Source organism: Chelon labrosus, assembly GCF_963514085.1.
Source record: "Chelon labrosus genome assembly, chromosome: 9".
Classification (NCBI taxonomy): Eukaryota; Metazoa; Chordata; class Actinopteri; order Mugiliformes; family Mugilidae; genus Chelon; species Chelon labrosus.
This window is the reverse complement of record NC_140359.1, coordinates 5,102,584-5,117,677: the sequence shown is the minus strand read 5'-3', so window position 1 is coordinate 5,117,677 and position 15,094 is coordinate 5,102,584. Positions and strand designations below refer to the sequence as shown.

General features: G+C 40.2%; 2 protein-coding genes across 2 annotated transcripts in view; one reads left to right on the top strand and one right to left on the bottom strand.

Moving 5' to 3' along the window:
* The first annotated feature begins 381 nt into the window (after positions 1 to 381).
* Positions 382 to 2,086, top strand: LOC311493511 (uncharacterized protein). Its single transcript, XM_084552207.1, has 2 exons — positions 382 to 501; positions 1,094 to 2,086. Exon 2 carries the CDS (start codon positions 1,195 to 1,197, stop codon positions 1,681 to 1,683), a length of 489 nt encoding a protein of 162 aa, XP_084408333.1. The 5' UTR covers positions 382 to 501; positions 1,094 to 1,194; the 3' UTR covers positions 1,684 to 2,086.
* A 7,450-nt stretch (positions 2,087 to 9,536) lies between these two features.
* Positions 9,537 to 15,094, bottom strand: part of unc5db (unc-5 netrin receptor Db) — a 186,965-nt gene continuing 181,407 nt past the window's right edge. Inside the window, exon 17 of the mRNA XM_084552202.1 lies at positions 9,537 to 12,824. Within this exon, the coding sequence (XP_084408328.1) occupies positions 12,560 to 12,824 (265 nt within the window). The 3' untranslated portion in view covers positions 9,537 to 12,559. The remainder of the gene's footprint in view (positions 12,825 to 15,094) is intronic.

Genomic DNA, 15,094 nt, shown 5'->3' with positions numbered 1-15,094 from the left:
CGAGGAGCTTGAAGTAATGACGCCTTGGGGCGTGGCCACAGAGCCTCGGCCACGAGACCAGTGACAGAGAAATAAAATACCGCTGATGCAATGAGCCTCCAGTAGTTATTACTTTGTTTTGACAATTTGAAACTATCCACAGCAGAATTATTAGTTAAGCAGAAAATTATTATTGCTGCCACAGTTATTGCTCACATCACTTTTTCGATTATTATAAGATATAAGACATAAGACATGTTTATTTATCCCACGTATGGGAAGTTACCTTGTCACAGTAGCGCGGAATTTGGCAAAAATATATACAAGAAACAATAACGACTTCGACAGGAGAATTACCAAAAAAAAAAACACAATACCTATTTATATTGTGTTTTTTTGTTTTTTGTTTTTTTCATGTAGTTTTATCATATTACTTTCTGTTGTTTTAAGAAGAAGAACTTTATTGTCATTGCACACAAGTTACAACGAAACTTTGTTTGGCAGCAATAGTTGCAGCTTGAGGTAAGGTGTTTATTTTGTTGTGCAATAGTATTTTAGGAGTGTGTTGTATATGTGTGTTGTATAAAAGCAGGCAGAACAAATGTTGAGCAAAGAGAGAAGAATTAAAATGAAATAAAAACACAGGCATCATTTATTCCAGTTGTTCCCAGAAGCCAGAGGATAAATCTCAGGGACAGAGAAAATTAACGGAGTAGAAAAGAAATGCAAGGCTTTTTTTTATTTATTTATGTTAATCCAGTTTATGGTTTTGAAAATATTTTAAAATGTTTATTTTGGCTTTGAACAGTTAATTATATTATAAATGTAAAAAAAAAAAAAATAATTAATTAAAAAAAAGATGTCCCATAGGCTACTGTAAACTGAATGTTGGGAACCAGTGATTTAGGGCCTGTTCAGACCTTGATCCGATTTGGGCGATCCAATCATGTAAAAGACAGGTGTGAACCCCACCAGGAGCACTGAGATTGTATCTGAGAGATCCAATTTTTGAAAAACAGTGCATGTACACTGCAAATGTGTTAAACACAGTAGGCTGCGTTTGTAATGTTGTCACGTCCTCATCTTCTTCTGCTTCTTCTTCTTCTAACTCCAGGTAGAGAACGCGCTGGTTAAAAAACAGCTGGGCTTTTGCAGAAAGAAATGGTGTCAGTGTTAATTTGAATGCAGAGCGCCACACCGTGATTGGATTTCGAGATGCATATCGAGATGGTGGTGACTTATTCCAAGAAGCAGAGGGACCTGACTACAACAGCCACCACCATCATCCAGGGGAAGCCAGTGGAGCTGATCGAGGAGTTCAGATATCTGGGCACCATCTTTGACAGCATGCTGAAATTCTCCTCCAACACTGAAGAACCTCTCAGAAGGTGCCAGCAACCTCTTTACCTCCTGAGGAAACTCAGCTCCTTTGGAGTCAGCAAAGACATTCTACGGACTTTTTACTTCAGTTTTATTGAGAGCATCATCACCTTCTCAATATCCGGTTGGTTCCACTCCATCAGCCTCCACAACAGAAACCGATTGCAGAGCACTGTTTCGGTCTACTCTAAGATCATTGGCCTGCCTGTAAGAGCTCTTGCTCACATTCACGACCAACAGACACTCAACTTGGCTCCGCTGCCCCGCCTGCAGAACTCAGAGGAGAAAGGCCACCTTCGTCCCCAAAGCCATCCTTCTCCCTAACTCCTCCCCACACACACACTCTCTCTCTCTGACTCTTCTCCAGCTCACACACCATAGTACAGTCAACCTCCCCTTGCCCCCCACCCCCATACTCACATACCAGAGACTCTTGGTTGTTTTTATTTATTACCCATTCTACCTCGGCTATAACTTGTAAATATATATTTCCTGTAACTACTGTTTACATTTGCACTTTAGTCACTTTACTTATACAGTCTTTTTACATTCTCCATGAACGTTTGGATAGTCATAACATTTATGGCTTGGTAACTTGTATATGTATTTTGTATCTTGTTCTATTTTTGTTTTTTTGCTCCTTACAATGTCAGTATTTGCATGTTAAGCTGCTCACTTGTGTCTTAAATTGCCCCCCCGGGGACAAATAAAGTTTTCTCAATCTGAATCTGAATCTGAGATGCGTTTGAAATGCCAGGTCTGAACAGGCCCTGTAAAAGCTGGCCACTTGTGATCGGATTGCCCATATCAGATCTTAATGCAAGGCCTGAACAGGCCGTTAATCTGTTGTTATACGGGATGGCTGTAAATGTAGAGTACGCTTAAACTCATATTGATTTTTTTCGGTGACTTGAATAGTTTTAGTGAGAAGTGAAACCACTGTGGCTAACAATTTAGGAAGCTAACAACAAGGCACAATGAGACATTTAGTTCACTGGAAATATCAACATTTTCCTCACACAAATTACAATGAGTAATTCTATGCGACTATGTTACAATTTATTAGCTTACCATCCACTGTAAAAAGGAAATTCCTGTGTGACTGTAACTTCTTAATTTAGATCTGATCATACCAACACATCAGAGCCAGAAACAGTTAACAGAAATCACAAAAATAACGGAATCAATCTCTTCTGATGTTTGACCAGGACAATACAACAGTTGCACTATAAGATAGGATATAACAGTCAGAACTGTAAATGAAACACAAAGGACTAAGTTAGAGTTACTACCTTTCTAAATTAGTAGTTAAAATATCTACCAGCAAAAGCATCAGTGTTTGTTAATGTAAACCGATACACAATGCTGAGATTCGCTAATTTTAGCTAAGTAGAACATTGCAAATAGAAACTTTTCGTGGCTCTTTTTATCCATGTGGAAACGGGCACACAAAGCACTATAGGTTAAACTTAATACGTTACTACGTTATCTTCCAGCAAAAGCAGCAGTCTTGTTTTAATGTTGATATAAATTGAGACAAAATGCTGACGTTCTAATTTTAGCTAGCTTGCAAAAACGAAACTTTTCAACAGCTTTGTTCTAACACTGTTCTAAATGGCAGAAAATTCAACTGGAGAAATCCTCAAATCTGGACATCTGTGAAAAAAGGCTGAGCGCGTTGTCCTGTGACTGCCTTTGTGGTGACAGAGACTGACTGGCATCAAAGTTAAAGTCAACAAAAATAAAATGTAAGCTGCAAAAACAAACTTTTGCCAGATAATAAAAAGGTCTTGCTGTGTCGGTAGATTTTCAAATTTTAGTTCCCGCACTTTCCTTTCACCTTCCCATGATGCTCAGCTCAGTAAAGTTTACAGTATAATCCTGTAAAAAATGCCATTCTCTTAAAGTGCTGTAATCACTTTTTTTTCTCCCAGATTGCATTGCAGTTTACAGTATGATACTGTATGACAGTAATACAGTAAAATAATGTTCAGATTTCACTGTAAATTTACATCAAAGGTTTACAGTGTAGTTTTAGTGAGAACTGAAACCACTGTGGCTAACAATTTAGGAAGCTAACAACAAGGCATAATGAGACATTTAGTTCACTGGGAATATCAACATTTTCCTCACACAAATTACAATGAGTAATTCTATGCGACTATGTTGCAATTTATTAGCTTACCATCCACTGAAAAAAGGAAATTCCTGTGTGACTGTAACTTCTTAATTTAGATCTGATCATACCAACACATCAGAGCCACACAGTAACACAAACTAACTGACCGAGCCAGTGGTAGACCAGTGACTCCTGTGCTCTGTGAGGTAAACATCAGTTTTTGCCAATGCAGTCTGATGGCTGTGAAGAGAGCATCTATATACAATATAGCTGCTTTAGTTCAGGAAAGACTGTCTGGCAGAAAGGTAAAGCGGTGATAATATGCTAAATGTAGAGTACGCTTAAACTCATATTGATTTTTTTCGGTGACTTGAATAGTTTTTTTTTTCTGCTGGACTCATCCACAGCAGTTTATTACTGTGATAGCTGGAGCTGGTGCTCACGCCTGCTGCTCTGACACTGACTGTAAGTACTTCATACAACCCTACTTCAAAGCAACTCAGACTATCCCTTTAAACAGATTTTGGCGTGTGAAAGTTTTCTTCCATCATCGAGTGACATGAAAGTCAGGTGAGCAGGTAACTCAAATGTGACGGTATAGGCCTGTAATAGTGCGGAACGCTGTCCAGAGTTTACCCTGCCATCACGCTGTGCATGCTGGGATGCACAGCATGCATACACTATCGCACAGGATTTATAATGGAGCACCTGTTGTGATTCAAAGTGTTTGAGTCATTTTCATCCTTTAAGCTCTCGATGCAAACAGCAACTCTCCTTTACCGAACTGAGTCTTTGCAAATCTTCAAATGCAAAACATGCCAATATAAAACCTTGTTTGCTGTTACAAACACATCACACGGCACCTCCTGTACCAGTACAACAGATTTCAAGCTGAATGAGCTCAGTATTGAAATTGCTGCTGGTGCGAAGGGAATAACAGTTCCGAGTGGTTCCCCTTTCTGCTGCTAAAGCCCGCAGGATAATGGGGAAAACCGGCTCCTGTACAAAGCCTCTCATGACAAATTGCATGAAGTCAGCCATCATCACGATGTTTCACATTCCTCAAACATGTGTGTTTGTGTTTCAGTTTGACATTATCTAATAAGCGGTTGTCTGCAGCATGGAGATAATAAAGACCAACAGGAAGCAGTGGGTTGTGCATGTGGAGCATGTCTTGATGCGGGCTGGGGAGTATTGAAATAAAACCTCTGTTTCGGTCTGGTGATTGTGACGCTCTGAGCTGTAGCTGAAATGGTCTCACAGTTTTGAACAGTTGGGGCTGTTCTAGACTCAAAGATTGGACTCATAGCTGGATGACTGATGGATTCAAGTGCTGCTGGGCACGCTGAGAAATAGAGACCGCACAGTCATTCTATAAACCCGCTGTACACTGCAGTTCATCTACATTTAGCAATAAAACACTTATTTTTTGTTTTTCCCCTCTTTATTTCCCCAGTCATTCTACTGTGTTTCTAACATTCTGTACCGTTTATCCCGGCATGCTGCCACAACTTATGTTTTTGATGATAAGGCCGGGGAGGAGGCTAAAACCTCTGAGCCAGTTTTTCCAAGATAAGACATGAATTTTACATTCAGACGGACCAAACTGCTTTCTGCTCATCGGTTGGACTGAGGTTGAGATCAGTTCTAGTGATATGGAAAAAGTATATTTTTTTCTTCTGTCACAGTGTTTTCTGTGTATATTGAGAGGAAGCTGATGTTGTAGGGACTGAGGGAAGATTAGTGTTATTTTATTTTTTGAAGAGGACCTGTACATATCTTGGGAAAGGGATGTCAAATGTGAGAATTTGTAACAAGAAGCACATGAGAAACCAAAAACAGACATGAAATCAGGTAAAAAAAAAAATGTTAAAATAACATAAAATAAACTAATTCAATTCAATTCAATTCAATTTTATTTATATAGCGTCAATAACAATACAAATCGTCTCAAGACGCTTTACAAAAACCCGGCCTGAAACCCCCAGAGCAAGCCTGAAGGCGACGGTGGCAAGGAAAAACTCCCTTTTAAGAGGAAGAAACCTCGAGCAGAACCCAGCTCATATGGAGGGACCCATCTGCCTAAGGCCAGCCGGGTAGAGACAGAAGAAAGAGAGAAGAGAACAGCAAAGAGAGAAGAGAAGAGAACAGCAAGATAAACATACATCTGTCATGTGGAAACAATTACATATACACAGGTATAAGGGAAAGGGGATAAAGGCTATCATGAAAATGTATCTAGCGGATATAGTGGCCTTCCATTAGCAGAATGATTCATTAAATGTTGTGATTTCTTTATGATTAACTTTGTCTGGTCGTATTCAGTTCCTCAGCTCAGAGTGGCAGAAGTTGTTTTTTTTTTATATAAAACCCTTGTCCCTGGCTGCAAACAGGAGGCAGTAGCATTATGAGTCACTGTGCACTTCCTTTAGGCGCCCATGTTTGTCTGAACACGTCAGACAAACACTTTGCAGTGCAGATAGCCATACCGGTGGCTCATGAAACATCGGTGACTCTGGCACCGGTAAACGATTATAAACAACATAAACTATATATTGTATATGATCTGATTATGATTTCACGCTTGCCGTCCCTTTTGATTTCCTTTCCCGTTTCATCACTGGAGCTTTAAGTCCACCAATGTCTTTCCCCACATGATAAGATCCTCCAGAAGTAGAAATGCTCAGCTGTTATCCATAAAGAACATTTTCATAAAAAATTCATGAGCTTATTATCAGCTCTACATGGAGCACACTTGTAGACCAGTGTGGAGAAATGTTCATCTGGCAAGCAGTGGCCTGGCTGTTAGCCAGCTTGCGCTAGGACAGACATCAGTCTCCTGTCTGAATCTGGATCTATTAAACGTTGGAAGCTTCTCTGACAGACTTTCTTCTCTTTTCAGGAAGACACACACACGCACGCGCACACACACACTGTTAACCGTAGTCCAGCACTACTACAGTTTGATGTAGCAACACTGGGCAGCTCGGTTGTCAAGGGTCCGTCCTCACCTGTCAACATTTATGTTTCAGTTGTTTAATTTTCCTTCGATAGATAGGCGAAGGGGGAAACAAAGTAATCAGGCGTGAGATCAGATCAGATATGACGCCCTAAGGCTATGCAGCCGCTGGAGAGCAACAGCAGTACCTGCACCTTAATCTCGTGAGGTTATCGTTGCCATGATGTTTACATGATGTCGCAGCTAGTCAGGAATTTTACCGGCATGTATTGTGTGGCAATCAGTGGTAAGTGATTCAGTGGAGGTCTTACTCATCTGAAATGATCCTAAAGTTAGCATTCAGTAATTACGGCAATTAACATTAAAAGTTCTCATAGTGTTGCGTGTTAATCTTACTATATGTCAGTCTCGAATGATTCAAGGTGGCCTTCTCTTTTCATCCTACTATGTTTGATATAATTAAACAGTTTTATTCACTTATCAGTTTAGATTTTGTGAACAGAAACATTATAAAATACCCTGTTTTGGTCTGACAGTCTTGAATAAACTATACTGTAGGCTGACAGCAAAAAAAACACACCTCATACTTCCAAGTAATTGCTTACATGTTGAGGTATTTTATCACATGTTGGTCTCTCAGACCGGCCCGACAGCCTTCACGTATTCAGCCTTGAATACGTGCATTAAGGGCGAATGAGTAATACTTTACTTCCTGAACTCTCATGAGAGAAAGCAACTGTTTTACTGTGATGAAGAGCAGTTATTACGGGTCAAACCACAGCGTTCTCTCATCTTCTTGGGGTGGAAGAAGTTCCCACAGGGTGCCCCGTTCCTCTCTTATCTGAAAAGCATCTAAATATATGTGGGTAGGAAGGCTATGAGCATTACACCAACAGACAAAATTGGGAGTGTCATCATTCAAAATGCATCTTTCTTCTATTGCAGGAATTAGCTGGTCGTAATCATTTTGGACTGCCACCTGCGCAGACTTGCAGCAGATGCACTGTTTTCAAACCGTAGGAAAATACAGCCTTTAACTGGATTTGCTTTTTCAAAACCAGCAAATGTAGTTAGAGGCTGTAATAAGAGAGAAAATACTGCAGCTGACATAAATAAGTCACTAAAAGATAAATTCAAAGGTGTAATCATTGTAAGGACACACATTTGACAGGAGCTTGTAACTTGTACAGTACGTGTTAAAGTGAACCATAAGTGGCAGATAAGCAAATGTAACATCAAGCTGACTCATCATATCAGTGTCCTAGATTCACTTTTAAAGGTCATCAATATCTTACAACACTGTGCAAGAAAATAAATAAATTCTCTCCTGATTGTTGTATGAATCATGCCAGTCTATGCCAGTCAGAACAAACTCATAATCATTTTATAGATCGATAGATCGACAGACAGACAGACAGACAGACAGACAGATATAGATAGATAGATAGATAGATAGATAGATAGATAGATAGATAGATAGATAGATAGATAGATAGATAGATACTTTATGTATCCCGTGGGAAATTTGGTGTCCAGTAGCATCATTACATAGTTACATAATATATATAAATAAATAAATATATAATGCTGTGTGAAAATATACAGTAGTGGCAGTAATGGTTGTGCCTTAAAAAGATACAGAGAACATTCATTTCTTCATTTTCTGTAACTGCTTGTCCTCTCTGTGGTTGTGGAGGGAAGGGGGGGCGTTACACCCTTAACAAGGTACAGTAAACAGATTTGTTTTTCTATAAGGGGGTGCTTGGTTTTAACAGTGCCACACCTCATGTGACTGGTGCTTTACTCATACAGTCGGGGTTAGACGTCCCCTTGAAGCAACCTACTTAACACGACCCAACAACCCCCACCTTCACAGAGAGTTAAACTCTTGCGATGGACCGGAGGCGTTTGTTTTGTTTTACTGTAACTGGAAATCACAAAAAAAAAAAAAAAGCGTAATGTTTTCTAGGTATTAGGGCACAGTACAAATGAAAGAAACCTGGAGGTGTGTGGAGCTCTAAAGAAGTGGGCTTTAGCTGACTCCTGATTTCTGTTTACGGCTAGCACATACAGGCTAGCATCAGTTAAAGCTTTGTGGGTAATGTAGACAGAGTTTGCGGAATAAAAGAAGGTCATATCTCTGGGAAAGAGTCGCTGGATGGATCAATCAAACCATCTGGACGGGCTGTATGCCATGAAGGGCAGGGGAGTAACAACAACGAAGTCATCCACGTCACCTGAGCACCATGGAGTTGAATTTATTTACACTAAAATGGCTCTGATTGGTTGTAGGACTATCAGTTTGTCTGTGAAGGTATATTCTCTCTGCACTGGTTGAAACACGCCCCATAATAAAATCCAAATGTTGTGTTATTAGACTCTTATTCTGATGAGAACGGAGCCTAAATTCTACATTCAGATAATAATTCACTCCATGCGAGCTCTATTGAGGTAAAAGATTTAATGGATATGTTCACCGTGTGATGCAGAAGAACTAGAGGCGATTTGAGCTTTCAACTGTACATTTATTTCCAAAAGGCTGCATATACATTTGCAAATTCTACTGTACAGAAAACATCCAAAATGTCCATAATTATAGATACAATATACCACAAAGCTGCCCTGGCGTTACCAAACATAGATGTTCAGCACTAGAAAAGCTCTGCAGCCTATTCAATATTATAATCTTAAATACTTTTTCAACTAATACCTTTACATGTATGTCAGTATGATTAATTGTTTTTTTTTTTTTTTTTCATCCCCATCTGTACTTTACAACATTCACCATTTACAGTAGTTAAACAAGGCACGAGAATAGTGATATGAAGCTGAAGGCCATGCGTGAAGCAAAAAAGGAGAATGAGTCCGAGCAACTCAGGTGACGGGAAATCATGGACGCAACAGTGAACGGGGTTAGTCTTACACCAAAGCATTATACACAGAGAGAATATGTTTGTGTACGAGCGTGTGTTTCTGAGCTATCTTTTAAAGGAACGTTAATGGGATACGACAGACACAGCTAACACACATCCAGAGTGAAGGTGAACGGGGCGGGTGCGGGGGTGTGTGTGTGTGTGTGTGTGTGTGTGTGATGGGGTGCACCGCACAGACAGGATGCTCCTGATGCAACATAAGCCACCGCTAAGCGTCACAAAGCGCACATTTCCATTTTTGACACTCTTTGCTTGCAGGAATGGAAAGAAAAATCCAGTTAGTCACAATTAAAGGAAACAACCATATTGGGAAAGCATAAAAGATTACCTTTCACATTCTTCACTTGCCAGCTTAAATCACATAAAAGATGAATATAGTTTGATTAGAAATGCATAGAGAAGGTGCAGGAAAACAAGAACAGCTCTGTATCGTGGCAGGATGAGTTTAATGACATATACAGTATCAGGTCAGAGATAGACAGTGATGGATTCAAAGTCACCAATACAGGGTGTTAGTTCAGATTAACTGTGACCGTAACGTGTGTGCGTTATGCGACTCAAGGGGTCACTACATTTTGTTTGCAGGGGAGATTTAGACATTGTAATTACTCTCTACCAGGAACAGGATGTCTGTTTGATGAGATTAGATTAGATTAGATATCAGGTGAAGAGATTTGTTGACTGAAAACAGACATTATTTCAGTTTCTTTTTGCTAATTTTATTGAAATCTGGATATGTTGGATGGAACATTAAATATCCTGTATGTTTGTTTTGATGATGATTGACAGGCTCATCATGTATCATATTTGATTGAAGCCTACATTTAACTTTCCTATTTGAATCCTCTTACCTGCTCCTCAAACATATTTCAGCTCAGACTGCTCCACTGGGACCAAACCAGCATTTAAATCCATAAGTAACCCCTTCTGTGTTGTTCCACTCTGCTGCTTTACGTGTTAACATAAAGCAGGCGCATTCACTGTGTGTTTTTATGCCAGGCAGCCATGCTGAGTTTAGGCAGACTGAAATCTGTAAGTCCACAGAAACAGCCTTTCCGCTCAATGTGATGTGACTGAATCACAGAGGAATGAGCAGGACACCACCCAGCACTTCAAATGAAGCTGCAGACGTGTGAGTCGGTTATTGCGGTTTGCACAAAATTCAGTACATGAGCTCGAACCTTCCTCTACAGCCCCGCATTTGTCACCTCGCTAGCTCTCTTCCGTTTGAGTATAAATTAGGAAGGCTCTCGGGGTAGTTTTTCATTTCCACGAGCACCGCAAAGGACATTTCATTCGCCTCGGTTTGTGTGAAGTTGGGTCTCTCAAAAACTGGGAATAATAACCTAAACTCTTTCATGGCTAAATATGGAGTATGTAAGGAGATATGCTTTTGGATAGTTTATTCACCCATCTAGCATTTAGAGAGGTGATGTGGACTAGTGGTTAGGAAACTGGCTTGATCTGGCAAATAACATGATGTGATTTCATTGAAATGTTTATTTACTGATACATTAAAATCTCATTGTTCTCCCTGTGTCTGCGTGGGTTCTCTCCAGGTACTCCAGCTTCCTCCCACCGTCCAAAGACATGCTCATTAGGTTCACTGGTGATTCTAAATTGGCCGTAGGTGTGAGTGTGAATGGTTGTCTGTCTCTCTGTGTTAGCCCGATGGACTGGAGACCTGTCCAGGGTGTACTTTATATCAGCACAGTTTCATTCATCACCGCTTCACATATTTGTCAGGAATTCGTGTTTTTGTGATTTTAAGTGATATGTGTTGTATCTGTGACAGTGACAGCATCAGTGTTTATTATCTTTAGCGCACTTGACCTCTGGAGAAATGCCAACGTGTGAGTGTGCCAGTGTGTTTTGATGGTGAAGGGGGTGAGTGGAGGCGGGGCAGTCGGTGTGACAGAGCCTGATATGAGGTCTATGTGACGGGTGTTAATGGTAGGAGCCGGGTGATAAGAAGCAACGATACGCTCCCTGCGGTGCCAGGAAATGATGTTTTACAGCTTCCTCCCTCGCTATCTGCTGGTGGAGGAAACTCTAATGAACTGTAATGCCACGGCTAGGAATCTCACCCTGCCACATTACGCCACAACCACAGTTTTTTTTTTTTTTTCAGACAACATGAGCACTGTGGTGTCCTTCAGAGTTGTCCTTCAGAGTTAGGCTGTTGGATTTACTTGCAACTATTTTTTGTATTAACGATCTTCAAACTCAGAAGTCAGAAGTGTCAACTGTACTAAAGACATATTGGATTTAATTTCAAAACATACTAGCTTCCGAAGCTTCCGTCTAAAAATATAATGTTGGACACTGAAGGAGTAGCTTTTAAGTCCTCATTCATTTGTTGGAACAGGGTATTAGACTGAATACAGGTGACTAAATTACACCACAGTTGTATCTTTGTACGTGGGAGAAGTTTGGCTTCAGGGCTTTCTAACCCGTGGTTAATGTTGTGAAAGGATCTATTTTAATCCAAAACATCTTTTTTTTTTTTTTTTTAAACCCAACCAAACTGTGACTGAAAATAAAAAAATCAACATTGACTTTGGGCTTCACACAAACCCCAGTCTCCTGGGTGAAAGTCCTGAATTTGACCCATTCGTCCACCTCACCCTCCTCATTATGCAGTTCTTTATACACTTTCTCACCTGACGTCCTAAAGCCTTTTTGACAGAAAACCCTGAAGGCAACTTCTGCCACCGACTGGATCACTTTATTTGCATATAAGAACCTCTATGGAAATAGATTGAGCTCCGAGTGGACTGGTGGGAAAAGAAAGAGGGGGGAAGGCAGAAAAGGAACTCCCTTCTCCTCCGACACAGATTCAGAAACTACACGGACAGAACAGAGAATGAATATACAGTATATCAACTTCAAAGAAAAAACTAGAAAAGAATAAGGAACGTATGGACTTGGGGATTGAATGAGAATGCAGAAAAAGATTTACAGTTTGTTCTCAGAGAGAATCTTAAAAGAGAGGGACAGATCCACAGCAGGCACCGGCTCGCCTCGACCTGTTGTGATTGGTCGGGCATGTTGACCGCTGGCACCGTCTACTCACAGACAACCTCATGACCTTCTAGAGCACCGCCGCAGTGTGTTGTCCATCACTGGCTGTGTGCGTACACAGATCTATGCCTCAGTCTGTCGGTTTTCTACTTGCTGTCTCTCCTCTCAGCCCGTATATTCAGGAGCAGCGTCCTCTTCAGTTGTCTGACTGCTTAGTTTGCCCGTTCCGCACAGACTGCCTGCTTGTATGTGATTGAAGTCAGACTCCGGCTCATCCTGGTCCTTAGGGGAGCTTCTGGAGTGGATCTTGCCAATCTCCTCCAGGGCGCTGGCTAGAGAGTCAAGGTCAGCAGTGTCCTGGTGGCGAGCCTCCCACAGGCTCAATATGACCGCAGAGGGACTCCGCTGCTTCGCAAAGTACCCCAGGTTTCTGGAAAGGAGGACATCATGGAACATATTCAGTGTTTGCTACTGCTGTTAACTGATAATGACACATGCATATTTTTCCCATGCACATACATGAAACATTTGCTTTTCTTTCTTTGGTGTGATTTTTTTTTTATGCCTGGAAACATTAGTGGGTTTCAAACTTTAACTTTTTGACATCAAATCCCATTTAAGGTCTCATCTAAAACCAGGGAAGTGTTATTACGTCAGTCAGTAATTTACTGATACTGTGTAGCACAGGTCCATAGTGACAATCACAAATACATGCACAGTTTTATATTTAGACTATTCCTCAAAACAAAGTAAAAGTCTAATTTACAATATTTTAAACGCCCGCTTAAAATAATTTTTAACACACAACAAAACAAAAACAATAAAGGAATTTCTGATTGTAAAATAGAAGATAATTTACAGGAGTGGAACTGGTCTGGTCAGATTTATCTATACATAAAGGGATGGATGCAGTCAGTGTATGAAATACAACTATCACTCACTACAATGATATTCAATGGATGTCTGCATCCAGACAATACAACAAATGAGCTACCCAGCAACATACGTTAAGCTTTTCTGCAACTAGACATATCTGATGACAGTTGTGAGAATATGATGTTGAAGTGTTGTGATTTAAGGACGGTATTTTGTTCCCCATCAGATAAAACGAGTCTAAAAGCAGCTCTCAGGTTGGCTGGACCGGTGATAGAAACAGTTTTGCAACTGCAGAAGATATCTCTTATATCTGTGAGATTAATAGGCGGTTTAGACTTCAGCATAAATTTGACGCCGTAGCTGATGCGCACCTCCCCAGAAATGTAACTATGGCGGTGCAGGACCACAAGAGCTGTGATTGGTCCACTTGATAGGAGCTTGTTTCCGCTTTAGTATTCTTGGCTGCTTCTTACTCTTTGCAATTTTCAAATTGATTGTTTTGGATCAATAACAGAACAGATGGAACACATCCAGGAAAGGTTAACTGAGGAGGTTCGGAGACACAAACATTTGTATTCGGTGAAATTTTGGCATTGTTGACAGTGAAGCAGGAAGTAGAAACAAAAATTAACCCGACCAGCAAAAAATACACAGCGCCAACCACTGTTTTCATAGCACATGAATGGTATGTGAAGAATGAATGTTGGATAGCTCTTTTGCACAAGCACATGTAAGGCGAGTTTGCACAGAAACCCAAATGTCTGTTGTATGTTTGTACTTTTTATGCCTTGACTGTCTCTTTTTTTTTTACAATGCTGTTTGCTGTCTGTGGTATGTGTATGTATTGTTAGTTGATGCAGTAACTTCCCTTATACCCGATACAAATTTCTCCCTGGAGAGACGAAATAAAGTGACTTGACTTGACTTGTTTGTGTGGCGTTTTTTTACAGAGCGAGCCAGACTGATGAGCGCACAAGTATAAAAGGCTGGCACCGGCGTAGACTATGCCGGTGCGGTGCGCGGTGTCCCGCAGAGTTATAAACTGCACTTTAGTCATCACTCTTTTGCCTTCATGAGGCAGAAACAGACTTTCATGTCAGGACGATTCATTTTCAAACAATACATTACATCAATATATGTAGATATGTTCAAGATGACTGTCCATATTACATACTCCTAAAGTTTCTCGAAAGCCCTTCCCATTGCTGAAATCTAAAACTCAACAAACATGACTTTAAAATGTGACAGAAAGCTCCTCATAAACTACACTGTCTATACACCACACATTACATTTAAATTCTGCACTCATTTCCAAAGTTTTGGTTCTTTGATTTAGACATTATCAAGAAAAGCAAAATAATGTTAAGAATGTCCTAGGTGTTCATGAATGCATCAGACCCCTTGCATTTTGCACTTTACTTTAGTTATATGTATTAGAAAGTATGTATAATTAGAGCATGTAATAATAATAATTATCCATATGGCCCACAACACTAATTTTGTACGAAATCAAAACTACAAAATCCATAAGGGCCCTTCAATCCACTTCAGCTGCCTCTGCTTACTTATTAATACTGCACACTCACTGAGCTCAAATGTGTCGTGGTGCAGCTAACACAAGCATCTGCTTTTCCATGTAGCTAAAACAAAAGGTTTGACCCTTTTAGACTATTAAAAAATATAATCAAGAATAAATTAGCATCACAAGTCTTGAGTAATTACAGGCAAATAGAGTTTGGTTTGGATTTCATTCTCAGGTCCTGTCAAAGTGAACAAAAAGAGAGCTTGTTGCCATGCCAATACAGCACAATGAGTCTATATATC